This window comes from Megalobrama amblycephala, linkage group LG24, assembly GCF_018812025.1.
Source record: "Megalobrama amblycephala isolate DHTTF-2021 linkage group LG24, ASM1881202v1, whole genome shotgun sequence".
NCBI lineage: Eukaryota > Metazoa > Chordata > Actinopteri > Cypriniformes > Xenocyprididae > Megalobrama > Megalobrama amblycephala.
This window is the reverse complement of record NC_063067.1, coordinates 20,253,470-20,275,476: the sequence shown is the minus strand read 5'-3', so window position 1 is coordinate 20,275,476 and position 22,007 is coordinate 20,253,470. Positions and strand designations below refer to the sequence as shown.

Genomic DNA, 22,007 nt, shown 5'->3' with positions numbered 1-22,007 from the left:
TATAAAGTTCAAAAGAACAACATTTTTTTGAAATAGAAATTATTTGTAACATTATAAATGTCTTTACTGTCACTTTTTATCTTTTTAATGCATTCTTGCTGAATAAAAGTATTAATTTCTTTAAAAAAAAACAAAAAAAAACAAAACTATTGTATGACACCAAACCTTTGAATGGTAGTTTATGTTTGTTATTCCTCTCTGAAGCGCACTAATAGTAATGAAGTAACTTGGGTATACTTGGGTATAAATAGAAACTGAGCATGCACAATGATTCTCTTCTCTCTCTCTTTAGGGCACCTCAGAGCACATAACAACTATAGGTTATCTCCCTATGACCCCTGGCCTAGGGGAGGACACTAGACAGGTCAGTTGTCCAACAAAATATTCAATATAGCTGCAAGCAGCGATGACGGGCCAAAGCCCGGTGGCACCGCCACCCCGGTGGCTTCAGAGTAACTGTGCACGGCAGGCAATGGGCATTTAAAACGGTTAAACATAAAAGAACTATGTCACATTCACACCACACTTACTGCAGCAGCTGATGCTCCTATGATCACAAACCACAACAGCCACATCCATGAGATTGTTTAAATTGAGATGACTTTCATGTCATAGAATGTTATAAGTCAATTTCAAATGAGTGCAGAATATCATCCTAATCTGCCATGTCTGTGTTTTTTCTCAGACAACCCCTATAAAAATTCTAGAGTAAAATATATACTATTATTTGTGCAAACTCCACAGTGCTCTGAGAAATCTAATCCAGCCTTAATACAAATGTCTGTGATTGCTGATGTTGTATAATCCTAAGACTTCTCTTAATGAGAAAAATATGTGTACCGAGTTTGGTGACTGTAGTTTAAACTAACCCCTCACTTTTGTCAAAAGATGGCACTATAGAGGCCCTCCTCCCCACCTGTTTCTACGGTTTTGCCCATGTCTACTGGTTGACATCTCTGATGTTTGTATTGAGTTTTATGCAATTTGAAGCATGCTAAGCATTTCAAAAGCTTCCAAAATCAGATTAATTACCTTGGAGGAGTATATCAAATTCCAGAACACGTGTTTTCCAAACAACTTATTCCGATGTGTTGCAAAGTCTCCAGAGTTTTCGAGCACGTTAAGGGCCCCAAAAATGCCTGAATAGTCGAAAAAAAATAATTTTCCTAAGGAAAACAATAGCCTTTAGCTTTGGCCCCAAATATTTCCAGTATTTCTACTGCAATAATGACAAAACAGCTAGCTTTTATTGATATATTAAACTAAGTAACCACAATTCATTTTGTGACTCCTGAATTGTATGTTCTTAATAAAAGAAACAATAGTCTTTGAGAGATAATAAAAAGAAATATTATTTCAGTTTACATCTGAATTTTATATTTTAATTTAGATTATTTTAATATATCAATAAAAAAGATCCATTAGTATTAAAGTGTTTTTTCTAACCAATATTAGAGTAATATTAAAAGAATAATATGAATCTACAGAGAATGATTTCAATTCATATTTATTTGGATATAACTTTTTACAGTAAAAATAATTCCAAATCAATTTTACAGTTAAAGTTAAGATTCCTAAAAAAACAAACAAACAAAAAAACAACAAACATTTTCTTTCTATGGTCCCCTTTTAACATTGTAAAAAACATTGTATTATATCACAAATAAATACAGAATGTGAAATAATATACTTGTGTTGTTTCCACACAGATGAGAACCCAGAGGAGGAAGACTAGCTCAGTGAGGACAGAGTCAGAGTGCTCGGAGGGCAGGGGGACCCTAGGGGACATTGAAATGGCTGAACTTACTTCTCAAACAGGTAGTCTTCGCAGAGGTCGTAGCCGTATGGACAGCGCCTACATGTCCACCGGCGTGTCTGTGGCTTCAGATCCGTTCTCGCCAGGTCTGGAGGGCGTAGACGAGGACCATTATGGATACGTGCTGCCCACAGAGAGAGGTAAAACAATATTGACCTAACATTTATTACTTGCCATGTACACACTGTAAAGTTTCAGGAGTGATAACCGCATTAAATACAGCAGTGAATTCCCTAAATTATCATTCTGTGTGTGTACGGAACACGACTCATTCCCGAAACTGAGTTACTACATGTGGTAACCATAGCAACATTCTGGCGTCTCATGTGTTTGGTATCGATTTTTAATCAAAGTAATATTATAGCGACCAAAGACTCATTATGTTCTGCAATTTTAACAAAACCACTGCCAACAGCAGCGCCGTGTTTTGTTTGTGTCTGGAAGGCTGCTCTGCTTTGTGGACATATGCAGATCTCAATATTTTGGTCTTATCATTTGGATCACAAGGCAACCCAAGTTCAAGTCTCATCTCAAAGTTCAGGCTTATTTGTTCATTAATAATGTAATCAGCGACTAGTCGACGTCAACTCGACTTTAATCTCATAAATGACGACTTAGTCATTCAACCCCTATTACACATACAGAAGAGAGACAAATCCCTAATCCCACTGTACAGTTCTGTACACAATGCATTGATTTTTTTGTAAATGCGTTTATCACTACCTGCATTTTTCTGGAGTTACTTCAGTTGTAGAATGCGGTCACTCCCATAAATTACTGAACTGTGTGTGTACAGAGCAGGATTAAGCACTAAAAGGTGAAATGGCTGTGTGTGTGTGGTCTTTGGGACTCAACTGCGAATGCATTTTTATGACACATATTTTCTCATTTAGGTTCCAGAAGCACTGTTTCTCATAGTAGGATATCCAGTAACTCCAAGAGTGCTCTTTCATCACCAAAAACAGACACCACACAAGAGTATGAACTAATGAAAAAAGAGCCCCCTCGGCTTTCTACTTCACCTACAGACAGCACTGGTGCTTCATCTGCATCTTCTCCTGCTTCTCCTTACACATGCAACATTTTACCACAGAAGAGAGACACTGACTCAACACAAACCGAACAGTCGGATAAGGCCACTAGTCCCCCTGAAGGAGACGGCCTGGAGTCTGCTGCTGCTTGTGAATACGGTCTGGTTGGAACAGTAACATGTACTGACAGGAGTCAGTCTGAGATTAGCGCTGTAGAGGAAGAGCAGCAGCCACAAAAATTGGTGGTTGAGTATGAATACATGGACATACGTACAGACATACACCAGCAAAACGTAGCAGGGGGGAGCACATCAAGCAGTCCAGATGAGGTGGAGTGTGGCGTCAAAGAAGCAATTTACCAAAATGTAAGTGAGCTGCCAAGGATGACAGCAAGACATAAGGAAAATGAGGATTCTGATTGCACTTCACAGCGCAGTGAATATGTAGACATGGAGGCATCTGGGAGAACTGGCTCTGAGGATGGAGATCAGGCTGATTATCAGAACATTCCAGTAAAGGGAAGGCCCATGGTGGGAGAGGAGTCACAAAAGCCTGGTCTCAGACCCTACATAAAAGTGTGTACTGGAGTGGAGGCGCAAAACACTTCATTTGACAACCCAGATTACTGGCACAGCAGATTATTCCACAAGCAGGATGCTGTATGTACATAATTATTGACTAACAGAAACAATGTGATGGATGAACGATGGAAACAGAATGGACTGGCATAACCAGCATGTTTCTAAGGATGTATATCGACCATGTGTTCAGCATTTGAACACATGAATTTATGCTAATGTGCCAAGAAAATATGCTATATAATAGTATAAAATGTCTGGTCTTGTTGAAGATTGGCCTACCTCCACTTGTTTGTCTCTGAAGTCCTACTCCTGTGGTTTTGTATATAGAATTATGTTTGTTTTTTAAGATGATGATTTTTGGTTATGCAATGAGGAACAATTCTTTTTGGAAAAAAACATTTATTGTATATTGATTTTTTTCTATGAATAAAGTAATTCATTTTATTACTTGTGTTTATTGGCTCCCATAGTTAATTGTTCACATTATTATAGGTAAAGATTTTGCTGTCACCAATGTCAAACAAGCGTAGGTTATTATATTTGAAAATATTTTTAGAAAAAAATAAAAATATCACTTTATTTCCAAAAAATCAGTTTCACAACAACACAAGCATTTCAACTATTAAAAAATTGATGTAGGATTTTCTCTGCAACAATTTTCACTCAGAAATTGCTATTAAATTTAACATATAATTACAATGAAATGGCAAGTAACACATTGAATTGATCATACAATTTTGTAGTTGAAAGACTGAAACAGTATTTTCTAATCAGAGAGATAAAGACTGAACTAAAACTCCAGTTCTGTGCAAGCCAGATTGCTGCATATTTTATTAATCTTTAGGTAAAAGACAAAATTTGAAAATAATGATTAAATGATAATAATGATTAAACTGAATCTATAATAAATATTCTTTTGTTGTTCATGTGTTATGTGTTTATTGCGTTTCATTTATTGATAAGGAGGCCTGTATAAAATAGCCTACCACTCATTACAACAAAATAATCTTTACATGTTGTCTGCTTAAGTTTTATGAAATTGGTCAATTTTAAGTCAGACATGACAATTTAGGATTCAATATTTGAGTCATTCATTTGGGAATATCACACCAGTCATGCTCAATAACATGTTTTCAGATTTAGAAATTCTTCTAATAAATAATGAAATTAATGTACTCACAGTCTAATAAACAGCAGATTTAGAAGCGTTTCATGAACCACGGTGGACTCAACAAGCTGGTAGAAAATGAAAAAAGGCACATCTAGAGTCCTCCTAGCTATTGTCATAACCACAAAGAAACTTGTGCATGTTATGTCTGAGGACTGAGACTACATAAAGTCTGATATAAACAATAAAATAATTATTTATTTAATTTGTATTTCAGTTGTTGATAACAGTACAGGTTGATTGAAAAGTCACACAATAAAAATATTCTGTTTACAAGCGATGTTTAATTTAGCTTGGTTTTTCTTTTCTTTTCTTCACACATTTTTTCCATCACATAAGAAAAAAAATCATGCTTTTGTAAAGCATAATTATAACTTAAGTTGAAATTATGACATAAATGTAGAAAATATTATTTGAAATTTATAACTGACAAATAAAGTCAAAATTTCAACTTTTTATGTCATAATTATGACTGTTTCATCATTTTTACTTGTCATGTAACTTAGACTTTTTATGTATATATGAGGTATTAGGTCTATTAATAGTTCCTCGAGCTCCCGCAGAGGTCACTCTATCAGTGTGTCCGCAGGTCTGTGACTTTTATTTTGAAGAGCAGTGCAGTAATCGGCCATCTTGCACGTTTCCACGGCTGCTGGTGGCGCAGGCTGTGAGATCTGAAGCGTGCTGTGCCCCATCATCCTGCAAGCGAAGCGAGGGAAAAAGTTACGAGCTCCTCTTGAATCCCACAACTGACAAGCATGTCAGGAGACGACGACCAGCAAGAGCAGACCATTGCTGATGACTTGGTGGTCACCAAGTACAAGATGGGGGCCGACATAGCAAACCGTAAGGATGATTCTGGAGGTTTATGCGCGATTAAGGGTTGAATTTGACCGAGCGGAGGTTCAGCTCAGCGCTCGGCCATGTGTCTGCGAGCTGTAGTGTGACTGGCATCGATGCTAGTCATTTCTTGTTTTTTTGACTTGGCGTAACTTGCTGTCGTATCGACAAGCATCGGCACCTGATGTTTTGTAGTCCTAACTGCGTCTTTTGTGTTAGTAAATATTCGGCTAGCAGGTTAGCCAGTTAGCTGTAGTTGTAACGTAGCGACATAAAGTGTGTACCCAGAAAGTTAAATTCTGTCATTTTACTCGCCCTCATGTTGCTCTAAACCTGTATAACTATGAACTACAAAAGGAAATGTTTGACAGAATGTAAGTAACTGACAGCCTGAGTCACCATTCACTTTCATTGCATCTTGTTCCTTACCATGAGAGTGAGTGGCGACTGACCCTGTCATTTTGCTTTTCTCCTGTTGAGTTTCACAGTCGTCTGTACACCCACACACACCAATCCACATACACACATATATACATAGATATGTATGTGTGTGTGTGTGTATATATATATATATATATATATATATATATATATATATGTGTGTATATGTGTATATATATATGTATATGTATGTATGCATGTGTGTGTGTGGTAAAAAAAAAGTGTCTCAGTGCCCAAAGCTTCAGCTAATGTCAATGTTTAATTTCTTTTTTATGATTCCTTTTAGAAGTGCTTACTTATTTAATGTGTATTGATCTCCTTCAGACCTGATTGCAGTGCTTTAGAGAGGGCTTCAAAATCCTTTGGGTCTGAAACTTTGTTGTTTTGTTTGAAATCTTTCTTATCAGAGGCTTTGAAGACCCTCATCGATGCAGCCAAGCCTGGTGTGTCTGTCCTCAGCCTGTGTGAGAAAGGAGATGCTTTCGTCACTGCTGAAACAGGCAAGGTCTTCAAGAAGGAGAAAGAAATTAAGAAAGGTAAAAATGTTTCTGAAAACTCAATGTTTTTCATTATTTTATTCATTAAAATCTTGAATTGTTGACTTTTAAATTATTTTAAAATTATTTGTATTGTAAAATGTTTTAATTATTGTATTTTCATTTAAAGAAATGTATAAAATGTAATTTCTTATTGATTTAATTTTATTATTTTTATTTCTATTATATATATTTAGATAGATAGATAGATAGATAGATAGATGGATGCATTTTTGTAAATATAAAATAGTATCTAATATACAGTACAGTCCAAAAGTTTGGAACCACTAAGATTTTTAATGTTTTTAAAAGAAGTTTCGTCTGCTCACCAAGGCTACATTTATTTAATTAAAAATACAGTAAAAAAACAGTAATATTGTGAAATATTATTACAATTTAAAATAACTGTTTTCTATTTGAATATATTTCACAAAGTAATTTATTCCTGTGATGGCAAAGCTGAATTTTCAGCATCATTACTCCAGTCTTCAGTGTCACATGATCCTTCAGAAATCATTCTAATATGCTGATCTGCTGCTCAAGAAACATTTAATGTGTACAATTGTACAAAATATTTGTGTACAATATTTTTTTTCAGGATTATTTGATGAATAGAAAGTTCAAAAGAACAGTGTTTATCGGAAATCTAATCTTTTGTAACATTATAAATGTCTTTACTGCCACTTTTGATTGATTTAATGCATCCTTGCTGAATAAAAGTATTCATTTCTTTAATTTCTTTTCAAAAAAAATAAAAATAAAAATTCTTACTGACCCCAAACTTTTGAACAGTAGTGTATAATGCTACAGAAGCTTTGTATTTCAGATAAACGCTGTTCTTTTGAACTTTCTATTCATCAAGGAATCCTGAAAAAAAAAGTACACAACTGTTTTCAACATTGAAAATAATCATAAATGTTTATTGAGCAGCAGATCAGCATATTAGAATGATTTCTGAAGGATCATGTGACACTGAAGACTGGAGTAACGATGCTGAAAATTCAGCTTTGCATCACAGGAATAAATTACTTTGTCAAATATATTTAAATAGTACACAGTTATTTTAAATTGTAATAATATTTCACAATATTACTGTTTTTTCCTGTATTTTTAATTAAATAAATGTAGCCTTGGTGAGAAGACGAAACTTCTTTTAAAAACATTAAAAATCTTAGTGGTTCCAAACTTTTGGACTGTACTGTACATGTATGTGTTTGTGTGTGTGTGTATATATATATATATATATATATATATATATTATATGCTTGTGTGTTATTCACACACGTGTATATATACACATATATAAATGTGGTATTCTTGTGTGACAGGGATTGCCTTTCCCACATGTGTGTCTGTGAACAACTGTGTGTGCCACTTCTCACCACTAAAGAGCGATCCAGACTACACCATTAAAGACGGTGACTTGGTTAAAATGTGAGTTATTTCTGGTTTCTCTCTCTCTTTGTATATATAATGTTTTTATCTGTTTATCAACACATTTCCTCATTTTTTTTCGCAGTGACCTTGGAGTGCATGTGGATGGCTTCATCTCCAACATTGCTCACAGCTTTGTAGTTGGCGCATCCAAGGTATGCCTCTCTTTTTTTGTGAATGCCACATTCTGTTTCCTTCTGTTTAAAAGTGCACCAACATTTACTTTGCTGTTCTTCTAGGATGCTCCTGTAACAGGGCGGAAAGCGGATGTGATTAAAGCTGCCCACTTGTGTGCAGAAGCTGCTCTTCGGCTGGTTAAGCCTGGGAATCAGGTTAGATAGAATCAGTCTGGTCCTGTAATTAACTGCTAATAATGTTCTCATCCAAAAAATTGAATTTTTGGATGAATTAACCCTTTAAGTTTTAGCAATCGTATGTGCTTTTTTCATTTTTATTAGATTTAGTTTATTTTTTTAAATATTTGTATTTAGCTATAGATTATTTTTATTTCAACTGTATATAAACTAAAATTACATAAAATGTTTTTAATAGTTTTGTCATCGTCTGTCTTTCTGTGTCTCTCAGAACACTCAGGTCACAGAGGCCTGGAACAAGATTGCCCAATCATTCAAGTGCATGGCCATAGAGGGTGAGCTAAACATAACATGAACTCGCTCACTGTTGAAGCATCATGGCGTGGTTTTTAAAACTCATTCTGTCTCTCTACACAGGCATGCTGTCTCATCAGTTAAAGCAGCATGTCATTGATGGAGAGAAGACCATCATTCAGAACCCCACCGACCAGCAAAAGTTAGGATGATGAAGTGCTAGATTGTCTTTGAGAATGATTGAGTGTTCCTCTATGCTAAATGCTCTCTGTCCTTGTCTGCTCTAAGGAAGGACCATGAGAAGGCAGAATTTGAAGTGCATGAGGTGTACGCTGTGGACGTGCTCATCAGCACTGGAGAGGGAAAGGTGAAGACTCGTCTCAGCATCACTGTTGCCTCGATGTCTTCCATTAAAATGCCATAGATAGCTGACCACCTTGCTCTCTTTCTCCCTGCAGGCTAGAGACTCCGGACAGAGGACCACCGTTTACAAGCGAGACCCCAGTAAGCAGTATGGCCTAAAGATGAAGACCTCCAGGGTGTTCTTCAGTGAGGTGGAGCGGAGGTTTGATGCCATGCCATTTACTCTGAGGTAATTTATTTTCGGTTCAAGTCAGGGTTGAATATCTTTATCACTAGTTGAGTATCTTTTAGTTATTTGAAGGACAACCACTTAAAAATAAAAAGAAAATGAATAAATGCTTTCTTAAAGGGGTAAATCAAAGAGATAAACTTGGCTAGAAAAGCAAAGTTGTTTTTGAAATCATTGCTGCTTAACTAGAAAAAAAAAACAGAAATAGGGAAGTGTGATCTGTAATTTTTACAAGAGCCCTGGAGCTGTCAAAAATCCAACAAATTGCATGATTGTTTCCCTTTAATTCAATAATTCAAATGTAGAAGTGTGAAAAGGTTTAGCACTTTCAAATTGAATGTAAGGGTTTCTATTTTTCATGTTTAAATGTTAATTGAATGAAAAAATGATGTTTTTTTTTTTTTTTTAACCTTTTGCCAAATCATTTTCTTAATCAGTTTTATTTTTTATTTAGTTGAAGGATAAATATTAATATGAATAGAATTTATATAAAGCAAATTAAAATAATTAATTAATTAATTAAATAATAATTTGATAACAATGAATTAAAATAATAATAAATTGGAAGTAGACATGGCTGATTTTTTTTTTTTTTTTTTTTTTTTTTTTTTTCTTATAAACACTAGCATTCAAAACTTTAGGGTTGATAACATTTTTTTTTAAAGTCTATTATGCTGAACCAAGCTGAATATATTTTATCAAAAATACAGTAAAAATAGTAATATTGTGTGGGGGGGGAAATATTACAATAAAAAACTGTTCATTTAAACTGTTCAAAAATGTCATTTATTCTTGTGATGACAGCTGAATTTTCAGCATCATTATTCCAGTCTTCTTCAGTGTCACATGACCCTTCAGAAATCATTCTAATATTAGGGGTGTAAATCAGACAGTTCATCACGATTCGATACAATATCGATTCTCATGGCCAACGATTCGATATTTTCCGATACCTCAAAAAGTTCTGTGATACGATTATGATACGATTCGATTCGATCAATATTTCGATATTTTGAGCCTATTTTACACAACCAGTTAAATTTTTATCAACTCACATGGTTTTTAATGAAGCAACAACATATTATAGGTAGGACAAAACAAGACGGGCTATTAATATTCTTTCATTGTGCAAGTTTATTATAAAGGCTCTAATACAGAGCGGCACAAAGCACTTGCGCGCAACCCGTGTGCAGAATGATGCGCTTGAAGCAGTCACAGCGTGTGACGCTCCTATGCGGCAGTTTATTGACCATATTCTTTCAGTGACAGTTCCATCAACTGTCCCGAGTGTCTTTCACAAGTTCTGAAAGGTAGTTTAAATGAGAATGCACGCGTTGGCGATAATGCATAGACTGATAATGTGTGAAAATGTGGAGAGTGTTGAAACAAAGGTGCCTCTATAATTTAGCCCACAGGTATCGATTTTTTACGCATTGCATCGGATCGTTAGACATTAGATCGATGTATCAATCTATATCGATGTATTGTTACACCCCTATCTAATATGCTGATTTGCTGCTCAAGAAACATTTCTCATTAACAGTGTTAAACAGTTGTGCTGCTAAATATTCTTGTTTTCCAGGATTCATTGATGAATACAAAGTTCAAAAGAACAGCTTTTATTTGATATTTAAATCTTTTGTAACAATTATAAATATCACTTTTCTTAAGTATTAATCATTTAAAAATGACTAAGCGGGTGTGTATAAATAATATAAATGCATTAAATGAATGTAAAAACATTTATATAAAATATTAGACCAGGTCATGTTTACATATATGCATTTGACTTGGTGTACTCAAGCTATAGGTTTATTTCCATTTCCCTCCCAAACAAACGTATGACTGCAATAATAGCAGCTCAACTGAAAGCAGATGGCACAAGACAAACTCTTCACCTCTGTTGTTCATCACATTTCTTTTCGTCTCTCTCCTCGTCTTTCTGTCTGTGTGTGCTATCAGGGCGTTTGAGGATGAGAGTAAAGCTCGGCTGGGCGTGGTTGAGTGTGCCAAGCACGAGCTGCTTCAGCCCTTCAGCGTCCTGCATGAGAAGGAAGGTGAGGCACAAGTACCTCAGTCCATAAAATTTCACTTTTCTATGTAAAATGTTCAACCAAGCATGAAAAAGGTTAACTTTTACAACGAATCACTAAATGAAAATGAAAAATAATTTCCTGTCACGCCTGTGCTCAGAGAAGCGCATCCAGCACATTTGCCGCATGACCAGGTCAAAGACGGTTGCTATTTTAGAAGCTCGGTGCCATCAGCAAAGTCTCAAGAGTCACTTTGTCAAAACTTCTGTCGTCTCCTCTTCTCTTTCAAGGTGAATATGTAGCGCAGTTTAAATTCACAGTGATGCTAATGGCAAACGGCCCTCTGCGTATCACCAATGGGCCTTTTGAACCAGAGCTTTACAAGTCTGAATTTGAAGTACAAGACCCAGAGCTCAAGGTAAGAGACTTAAACGCAGATAACTAGTGTTTTTAACCCCAGGTGGCTGCAAGGGGCTGCTAAGAAGTCCTTGAAAAATTTTGGTTAAAAAATTATTCAAAATATGTAAAAACTTATCATTTAGAGAATTTGATATTACTTTCATTCTGCTTTCTACGGACTGGTTGACAATCATGATGAATCTGTTGACAGAACAAGTTTTCAATATTTAAAAAAAAGTTTTCTTTATACATGCAAATTATTCTAATAGAGGATAGAAAAAAGCCAAGTATGAATAATTGTCTAATTATTAAAATAATTGTCTATAGTAGCATGAAAATAAATAAATATATAATAAAATAACAATAACATTATTAAAAGAATAGCCAAAGAAAGAATTATTATATGTTTACTTTAGCTTTATTAATTTCAAAGTTTAACCATCATATCATTTGCTCATATTCAATATTCAAGTGATTTTAAACCATTCCAGCGCAAGAAGAAGCGAAAGAGAACTCAATTTGGTACTCATGCGCTGTTATCTGTGCTCACAGATAACCTTATTGATTCCTCTTTCACGTTTCCTTGTACTTTAATGCACGTATATACACAAAATTGTCAAAATACCCATTTCGGCAAGTATTCTCGTAAACACAGTCGGTTATGTCTTACGTAAACTTAAACGATTGAGAAAGAAATTAGGATGTTTATTATTATATTGGATCCGTGCATCAGGTCTTAAAGTGACAGCAGCCTATAAATACCTGCTGCTGTCTAAGTCATTGATGTTGATCAAACAACAAAACACAGCTTTAACAAAGATTAATCTGTATTTAATTTACACTGCATACAACAGCGTTCCTCAAATCCGGTCCTGGAGGGCCACTACCCTGCAGAGTTTAGGCAAGGCAAGGCAATTTTATTTGTATAGCACATTTCATACACAGTGGTAATTCAAAGTGCTTTACATAAAGAGGAATAATAAAAATAGAACATAAGGAATAGAAATAACAGTAAAAACAGAGAATTTTGCTATCTGGATGGATGAGCTAGGAAGTCTAATTGTGCGTTCACACCGGATGCGAATGAAGCGATAAGCGCGAGTGATTTACATGTTAAGTCAATGCAAAGACGCAAATTGACATCCTGCAGCGCGATACGCGCGAATGAAGCGGCGCGAATGAAGCGGCGCGAATGACGCGTCGAGAATTGAGCGATTCGGGCGTTTGGCGCGCTTAACGCGTGATTCGCACAAATCGAAAAATCTGAACTTTGGCGAATTTCCGTGCCGCATTAACCAATCAGGAGCTTGCTCTAGTAGTGACGTGACGTAGCGAGCTGAGGCAGAAATTCGAAACAACAATGGAGGACAAAATCATCGTCGCTGTACATCTTCGTACATTTATAGAAACAGAAATAAAAAGCATCGTGTTTGAAAGAAAGTGAGTGAGGAGGTCGGACAATCTGATAAGTTGTAAAAAACAGTGTTTACTAAATTTGAGCTATATACATATACATATTTATACTACAAGCCAACTAAAGATGACCAATTGAGCTTATTTGCTGTAATTTACAATTATTTCCCCACTGACAAGTTGTGTTTATTCAGAAAAAGTGTGCAGTAAGAAGTGGGAGAGTCTGGAACACAAAGGAGCGGGAGAGCCCCTCTCATGACGCGAATTCGCGTCTGTTGTGAAGGGATTTTCACGCGCGAATGAAGGGAGTAAACTCAAAATGTTCAAGCGTCCAACTACGCGTGAATAGCGCGATTTATTCGCGCAAGTCGCGTCTGGTGTGAACGCAGCATTAGGGAGTTTTTTGTTGTTGTTGTTGTCCGTCAGAGTGGATCTAAACGGATCTATCCATCAGAGCAGATCTAAATGGATCTTCCTCGCATGACAGGACTGCTACCTGTTAAAGCACTTCAAACTGATAAACAAAGTTTCAATCTCCCCTTTTGCCAAGACACCTCAAACTGCGCCACACAGCCCTAATCCCTCTTCCGGAGATATCTTATCTATGCAACACAGTTCAAATTTCCTCCTTTGGAAATTTCCCCCTTTGGAAAGTGTCCTGGCTGTAATCCAGAGATATCTTAACCATGCACCACAGCTCAAATTTCCCCATGGTTTGTCCCCTTATCCAAATTTACCAAATTTTAACCTAATCACAAATGCTTTCTTCCTAATTCTCCCAGCACTTTCAACCAGACAGCAATATTTAAAATGCATTAAAAGTCAGAAATAACAAGATGATACATGAAAGATATAAAATACATTAAAAATTAAATAAAAACAGGAAAAGGAATTAAAAGACTAAAAAGATAATGCGTATAAAATAAAATATACGTATTATTTTGTTGCAGTTCAGTTCCAACCCTAATCAAAACACACCTAAACGAGCTAGACTGACTCTTCAGAGTTAATAGAAAATTTCAGGTAAATGAGTTCGATCATGATTTGAGCTGAACTCTGCAGGACAGTGGCCCTCCAGGGCTGGATTTGAGGAACCCTGGTGTACACTATAGTCTTGTTACATTTAATTATTACATTTCTGTACCGGAATACTACTGTTACCTTACTTTGTTTGTAACTTTTTTACATTGTATTTATTTATGTACAGTACAGTTCAAAAGTTTGGAACCACTAAGATTTGTAATGTTTTTAAAAGAAGTTTCGTCTGCTCACCAAGGCTACATTTATTTAATTAAAAATACAGTAAAAAACAGTAATATTGTGAAATATTATTACAATTTAAAATAACTGTGTACTATTTAAATATATTTGACAAAGTAATTTATTCCTGTGATGCAAAGCTGAATTTTCAGCATCATTACTCCAGTCTTCAGTGTCACATGATCCTTCAGAAATCATTCTAATATGCTGATTTGCTGCTCAATAAACATTTATGATTATTTTCAATGTTGAAAACAGTTGTGTACTTTTTTTTTCAGGATTCCTTGATGAATAGAAAGTTCAAAAGAACAGCATTTATCTGAAATACAAAGCTTCTGTAGCATTATACACTACCGTTCAAAAGTTTGGGGTCAGTAAGAATTTTTATTTTTATGTAAAGAAATTAAAGAAATGAATACTTTTATTCAAGGATGCATTAAATCAATCAAAAGTGGCAGTAAAGACATTTATAATGTTACAAAAGATTAGATTTCAGATAAACACTGTTCTTTTGAACTTTCTATTCATCAAATAATCCTGAAAAAAAATATATATACACAAATATTTTGTACAATTGTACACATTAAATGTTTCTTGAGCAGCAGATCAGCATATTAGAATGATTTCTGAAGGATCATGTGACACTGAAGACTGGAGTAACGATGCTGAAAATTCAGCTTTGCCATCACAGGAATAAATTACTTTGTGAAATATATTCAAATAGAAAACAGTTATTTTAAATTGTAATAATTTTTCACAATATTACTGTTTTTACTGTATTTTTATTTAAATAAATGTAGCCTTGGTGAGCAGACGAAACTTCTTTTAAAAACATTAAAAATCTTAGTGGTTCCAAACTTTTGAACTGTACTGTATATAAAAACAAACCAGAATTTTTGCTAAATAATAGTTTGGACAATTTTTAATTTACTCTTTCTATTTAGTATTTTAGTAAAGGGGTCCCTTGAAAGGAACATTGGACACATGTTTGGGTGTTCTTGGCAACAAAAAGTTTGAAAACCTGGTCTACACAATGAGCCACGTGTTTTTTTTTTTGTTTTTTTTTTCCCCCACAGGCATTGTTGCAAAGCTCAGCCAGCCGCAAGGCACAGAAGAAGAAGAAAAAGAAGGTTGGTTGTGTCAACAGCTGCTTACACAATTTGTAATGGCACTTTGTTGTGAATAAGAAACCATATCAAAGACTTTAGATATACAAAAACTGTGCACTCATGTTTCTATGAATGGGAGAAAGGGCACTGTGGCGGAATAAGTCCTGCCTTCTAAATAAAAGTCTATCACCAATTGGTAAAGTCATTGCGTCACTGCAGCTTCCGTTAGAAGCTCCGGTTGCTATACAAATGGTCAGTGTTCTGAGATGTATTTTTTGTCATGTTTTGTGCGTTTAGAAACAAAATGTATGATACAGTTGCCAGATTTCATTGGTGATTTCAAATATGAAATTTAATCATAAGCTTGGTGAACAGCTTTCAGAGAGCTTGGAGCTGTACTTGCATGACTTAAATATCTGCCCAAGAGGTGTTTCAAAGATGGCCGCTGAGTGAAATGACTTGCCTTAAAGGGACTGAGACTAAATTTGCATGATTTTCCTTGTCCCCAGGCATCCAAAAATGTGGAGAGTGCTACAGGACAACCGGTGGAGGCTGAGAGCGAAGCTGCTGCATAGACTCCCACTGCCAACCAAGCTGACTGACAGAGCCTCTGCACAGCCCAAAGAACAGAACAGTTAAAGCTAATTATGACCTGCCCCACTGAGAGGCCTACCAGCCAAGCCTTCTGTATTTTTGAATACCTCCTCATTAGTTATATAAGACTGCTACAGGGTTTGTGCAGTTTACATGCATTTGGTTGTCTTTGAACGAGGCTGCTCTCCGGAGCAGCTGCAACTCTTAGATAGAGGAGTGTACGGATGAGCAGGTAGATACTGTCCAACCGTGTTTACAGGAGGCGAGTGCTGGGGTTCTTTTGACCCTCTCTGTCATTGTACAAGCCATCATGAACAATAAAAGTGTAATGGTGGCACTGTTTATGCAGCATTGCTGTGAAGTGCCATTCATGTCCATGCAGATGAGATCCCTGTTTGAAATCTGTTAACGGTTGAAGTTCTTTTTTTCTTTTCTTTTATTTTTTTGTCATTTGGGAAATGATCATAGCTTGTGTTGGTGACCTGTAACGAGTCTTTGGAATGGTAACTGCCTCACTACAACTTAAATATAGCAAAACAACTACAATGGAAGCACTGTTAAACAATTTGGTAAGCTTTGAATTCTGTTAGATGACATTAAGCATTCATTTTCTAGTACAAATTACAAAAATGCTTTTCCAGAGTCTGTTTCAATGTAGATCTTCCCTTTAGCTTATTGGTCCGACTCATGAAACCATTGTTTATTGACTAAACTGACTGACCAAATTATCCTGCCATTTTATAAGCGTACATCTAATAAATTTAATTAGCCAATTTATGGATCAGAGCCTTATTTGTTTCAATTTAAGCACTCAAATATATATATATATATATATATATATATATATATATGTAAAAAATATCCTTACATACTTATAGACGACTGTGATGCAAGAATCCATTAGAATGCAGTCATGTGATAAACAGTGGCCCCAAAAGTAAAAATTGTTTGAATGTCAGTAGATCCAAAATATCAAACCAAGTGGCTGGCATCTGCAAAACCAATGACATTGTACCTTTTCTTAAGTTATAGATAATTTATCTGAGCCATTCCTGCAATCTCTTAACCAAATGGTCCCAGGGTATTTCAACTGGATGTATGAAGTCATTTCCTCTCCAGTTCACACAGGTCCCAGTAGAGTATCCATAAGTGTAATTCATACTAACTATGAACTACTAAATTTGACTATAAGTGTCCACATTTTTCATTTTAAATAACTTTTTGTAAAATGATTTGCTTAAATAGTTCTGCAATTTTTTTCTTTAAAATGAATGCCATTTGTTGTATTATTTTAATGTAAGGCAACATTCATACGTTGAGAGTGGCTCAAGTGCTCAAATACATCTAAGGCCTATTGTACATTAACAGGGAAAATCCTTTATTAAATGTGTTGGAGGTAATTGGTTGTTGGTCCACAGTTTTATATAAATTACTATTATTATATTAGTCAAAAATGCATTGTTCTCCAGCCAACACATTTTATTTTTCTACTAATTTACTGTATTTGTTTTTGCTCCAACTACACCTCCTAAAACTCCTCTGGTATCTGTCTAGCATTTTAAGTTGGATGGTCAAATACTGTAGCAAAATCATAAAGCTGGTCATAGACAAAATAGTTTTTTTTTTAAAAACAGAAGAAAAAGTTTATGCATATATATATATATATATATATATATATATACATATATACATATCGTTTCTTAATAATATCATGGTTACTCTTCATTTTAGGAACCATATTTGTTGAATTTATTTTCATAGCATAATTGTTTGTTTTGAAGGCATTTGGTTCTGTTCTAAAATACAGTGTTGTCCCTGTCAAACTGAATAAAATAAATGAGATTGTTAGTGCAGTGTCAAAACCCATGATAAGTTATGAAATATTAGAAAATTATTTAACCTACATACACTACCGTTCAAAAGTTTGGGATCGGTAAGATTTTTAATTTTTTTTAAAGAATTTTTGTCTGCTCACCAAGATTGCATTTATTTAATTAAAAATACAGTAAAAACAGTAATATTGTGAAATATTATTACAATTTAAAATAACTGTTTTCTATTGGAATATAATATAAAATGTAATTTATTTCTGTGTTGGAAAAGCTGAATTTTCAGCATCATTTCTCCAGTCTTCAGTGTCAAATGATCCTTCAGAAATCATTCTAATATGATGATTAGTTGCTCAAGAAACATTTATTATTATTATCAATGTTAAAAATAGTTGTATACTTTTTTTCAGGATTCCTTGATGAATAGAAAGTTCAAAAGAACAGCATTTATCTGAATTACAAAGCTTTTGTAACATTATACACTACCGTTCAAAAGTTTGGGGTCAGTAAGAATTTTTATTTTTATTTTTTTGAAAAGAAATTAATACTTTTATTCAGCAAGGATTCATTAAATCAATCAAAAGTGGCAGTAAAGACATTTAAAATGTAACAAAAGATTATATTTCAAATAAATGCTGTTCTTTTGAACTTTCTATTCATCAAAGAATCCTGAAAAAAAAATATTGTACACAAATATTTTGTACATCTGTACACAAATGTTTCTTGAGCAGCAGATCAGCATATTAGAATGATTTCTGAAGGATCATGTGACTGAATACTGGCGTAATGATGCTGAAAATTCAGCTTTGCATCACAAGAATAAATTACATTTTCAAATATTTTCAAATAGAAAACAGTTATTTTAAATTGTAATAATATTTCACAATATTACTGATTTTACTGTATTTTTAATTAAATAAATGCAGCCTTGGTGAGCAGACGAAACTTCTTTTAAAGACATTAAAAATCTTACCGATCCCAAACTTTTGAACAGTAGTATATATAGTTTTAAGGTAAGCCACTACCACTGATCTATACAGTTGTGGTCAGAATTATTGGCACCCTTGGTAAATATGATCAAAGATGACTATAAAAATAAAATGCTTTTTTTTTTTTCATCTTTAATTCATAAAATTAGCAAAATTTTAACCTTTCATTGAAGGAAAATAATTGAAAGTGGGGGGGAAATCACATTATGAAATAAATGTTTTTCTCCAAAACACATTGGCCACAATTATTGGCACCCCTAGAATTTTTTATGAGTAAAATATCTCTGAAGTATATTCCCATTATTTACTTTTTTTTTTTTTTAGCACACTAGGGTGATCATGAACATGAAATTGTCCAGCCATGACTTCCTGTTCCACAGGAGTATAAACATGAGGAAACACAAAGGCCAAATTCCCTTAATCATTCATCACAATGAGTAAAACCAAAGAATATAGTTCTGATGTGAAGCAAAAGATTGTTGAGCTTCATAAAATAGAAAGTTGCTGTAAGAAAATAGCTAAAGCATCGGAAATACCCATTTCTACTATCAGGTCAATAATTAAGAAGATCCAATCAACTAAAGATGTTACAAATCTGCCTGGAAGAGGACGTGTGTCTAAGTCTTCCTAATGCGCGGTGAGGAGGAAAGTGTGAAAGGATCACAGTTGGAGAATTGCAGAGATTAGTTGAGTCTTGAGTCTCAGAAAGCCTAAAAAAATAGTCAAACAGCACCTACATCCCCACAAGTTGTTCGGGAGGGTTTCAAGAAAAATCATCTGCTCTCATTCAGAAACAATCTCCAGTATATTCAGTTGTCAGACGAGACTGGAACTTCAAACAGGATCTTCTATGGTCAGATGAAACTAAAAAAAAGAGCTTTTTGGCAGCAAACCCACCAGATGAGTTTGGTGCACACATGGATAAAAAGTACCCTATGTCCACGGTTGTGGGCCTATTTTTCTGCTAGAGGTCCTGGACATCTTGTTCAGATACATGGTATCATGGATTCTATCAAATACCAACAGATAAAAAATAAAAACCTGACCGCTTCTGCTAGAAATCCAATAATGGGCAGTGGTTGGATCTTCCATTAGGACGATGATCCAAAACAAACATCAAAACCAACACAAAAATGTGTCACTGAGCACAAAATGAAGCTTCTGCCATGGCCATCCCAGTCCCCTGACCTGAACCCTATAGAAAATGAGTGAAGTGAACTGAAGAGAAGAAGCACCAACATGGAGCTGGGAATCTGAAGGATCTGTATCTTGTCAGATGTTCTTCAAACTCATCAGGCATTATAGGAGAAAACTCAGAGTTGTTATTTTGGCAAAAGGAGGTTGCAAAAAGTATTGAATAAAAGGGTGCCAATAATTGTGGCCAACGTGTTTTGGAGAAAAACATTTATTTCATAATGTGATTTCCCCCCCACTTTCAATTCTTTTCCTTGAATAAAAGGTTAGATTTTTGCTAATTTTATGAATTTTAATTATCGCAGATGAATCGCCTTCGATAATGAACGCGATATTGCGTAGCTTGTCAGTGATCTACGGCTCTGTCTATTAAATGCCGCTCCATTTGAAAGCAGGTGATGGCGATTTATATCGCCCAGCCGCCAATAATTCTGTATTCCACAACTGTATGACTATTATAGTGGTCACTAGCTACACCTATTTTAATTAATTTGAATATAAAACGAAAAATTTGCGTTGTTTTGGAAAAAAAATAAAATAAAAAAACAAACAAACAAAAACAACGTTCTTACATGTTACTGTATTTGCTGTAATTATGCACCTAATTTATCTTATTTCCTGTTGAGGTCCTTAAATATATGATATCATTAATAATATTATTAATTTAATAAAAAAAAATTAATCAAAAGTACAATGTAAATGCACTGAATGTTAACCGATGTGTAAATGCGATGAAGATTATTGACAGGTGTAGCGCGCGTTTCTTTCACAGTCGCTGAAAAATGACGCAATCGAGACGTATAAAAGAGCCCGTCCTCCTCATGACGTTCTCTTGAGTCGTTGCTATCGCTTGACGAGGTGAGGAAGTGCTTTCCGCTGATCTTGTGTTAACGTTTCATACAATCCATAGTAATCCAAGACTTTTACGTACCATCCAGCTATATATTTAACGTTATATGTTTATTTACAGAACCATCTTCTCATCATGAGAGCGAAGGTAAGTCTAACTTTCATGTATAATGTTAAACGGAGTTTCTCGTCATTTGGCTACCCTTGATAGCAACTGGGATGCTAATATTCATTAGCAAATATAACATTTACTACTCGTAGTATTTACGCTGTTACCGTTTGTTAGTGTCTAAGTGTTTTGCTTTTTAAGTTCCTCTTTTATTTCTTGCATGTGGAATAGTCTCTAGCAGTTATGTACTCTGGCCTGCTAGACTAGCCTGCTAAAACGGCTGTTTATCAAGGCGTATTGTGACCACGTTGAGTTTGCAGCTGCCGCTTGATTTAATTGGTTGCACTTTCAGTTAAATGGCATTTTATTTTACCTTAAGTTATATTCCTAGTCGTCGTTTCTTTTGTTTTCTTGCATTTTGCCCGAATGGCCATGCGGCATGGCGATTTGGGGAAAATGCATCCAGGCCGCCAGTTGCTAATGCGCATGTGCAGTTTTTCGCTTAATTGCTTGCGATGTTCGTGTGAAAGTCCTAATGAATTCCCGTTTATTAATGATTGTGTTTTCTTTTAGTGGCGAAAGAAGCGTATGCGCAGGTGAGTTACCAAATTAGCTATATATCACTTTGTCCCTACTGCGTTGGAACAAACATGAAGTGACAGAACATGTTTGTTTGGTTTTAGGCTGAAGCGTAAAAGGAGAAAGATGAGGCAGAGGTCCAAGTAAAGCGGACCCCGTACGCTGAAGCTGAGAGTGCTCCTCCACTTCAATCTCCTCAGCAAGAGTCTGCTGGAAGCCCAACTGAAGCTCTACTCATTCACCATCAATGAGGCCTGCTTTCTTCTGAATGAGGATCTGGTTTTCCATCACCTGGTTCTGCGGAAGCATCCTGGTCTTGATGACCATGTGAACTGTTTTTGGACATTCCTCAGACCTGTCAGCTCAGCGTGTTTTTTGTTAATGTCTTCAATAAATCCTTTTGGTTTAAAAAAAATTGCCCTACTGTCTTGTATGAAGTGAACTTATATTTGTTAATTTACAATAAGTCTAATGTTGCAGGGCTAATAGTGTAAAACACTGGTTAAGATTGTAAATTGTTTGCTGTCATTGGGTTTAATTGTGCTTTTATTTCCCTTTGACACTCAGTTCATTTTGAAGAAATTGCTAAGGCTAATTTCTGTA

At 35.1% G+C, this 22,007-nt stretch overlaps 2 protein-coding genes across 3 annotated transcripts in view; both read left to right on the top strand.

Annotated features, from left to right (window-relative positions):
* The window catches only part of erbb3b (erb-b2 receptor tyrosine kinase 3b), a 28,690-nt gene extending 24,818 nt beyond the window's left edge, over positions 1-3,872 (top strand). For both annotated transcript variants that reach the window (XM_048179367.1, XM_048179366.1), the window contains 3 exons: positions 293-364; positions 1,710-1,956; positions 2,710-3,872. In XM_048179367.1, coding sequence (XP_048035324.1) covers positions 293-364; positions 1,710-1,956; positions 2,710-3,518 — 1,128 coding nt within the window. In that variant the 3' untranslated portion in view covers positions 3,519-3,872. The remainder of the gene's footprint in view (positions 1-292; positions 365-1,709; positions 1,957-2,709) is intronic.
* Positions 3,873-5,188: 1,316 nt separating this feature from the next.
* On the top strand, positions 5,189-16,628 carry pa2g4b (proliferation-associated 2G4, b). Its single transcript, XM_048179369.1, has 13 exons — positions 5,189-5,442; positions 6,285-6,413; positions 7,742-7,847; positions 7,933-8,002; positions 8,087-8,179; positions 8,433-8,496; positions 8,579-8,657; positions 8,744-8,822; positions 8,914-9,047; positions 11,010-11,104; positions 11,371-11,498; positions 15,229-15,282; positions 15,771-16,628. The coding sequence occupies exons 1-13, from the start codon at positions 5,355-5,357 to the stop codon at positions 15,834-15,836; spliced, it is 1,185 nt and encodes a 394-aa protein (XP_048035326.1). The 5' UTR covers positions 5,189-5,354; the 3' UTR covers positions 15,837-16,628.
* The last annotated feature ends 5,379 nt before the right edge of the window (positions 16,629-22,007 follow it).

Bases quoted from the DNA above. Each gene is read 5' to 3' on its own strand.
- pa2g4b (XM_048179369.1), top strand. From the start codon at position 5,355: ATGTCAGGAGACGACGACCAGCAAGAGCAGACCATTGCTGATGACTTG. The intron at 8,180-8,432 runs GTTAGATAGAAT...TGTGTCTCTCAG, and splicing joins TGGTTAAGCCTGGGAATCAG to AACACTCAGGTCACAGAGGC. The intron at 8,658-8,743 runs GTTAGGATGATG...GTCTGCTCTAAG, and splicing joins AACCCCACCGACCAGCAAAA to GAAGGACCATGAGAAGGCAG.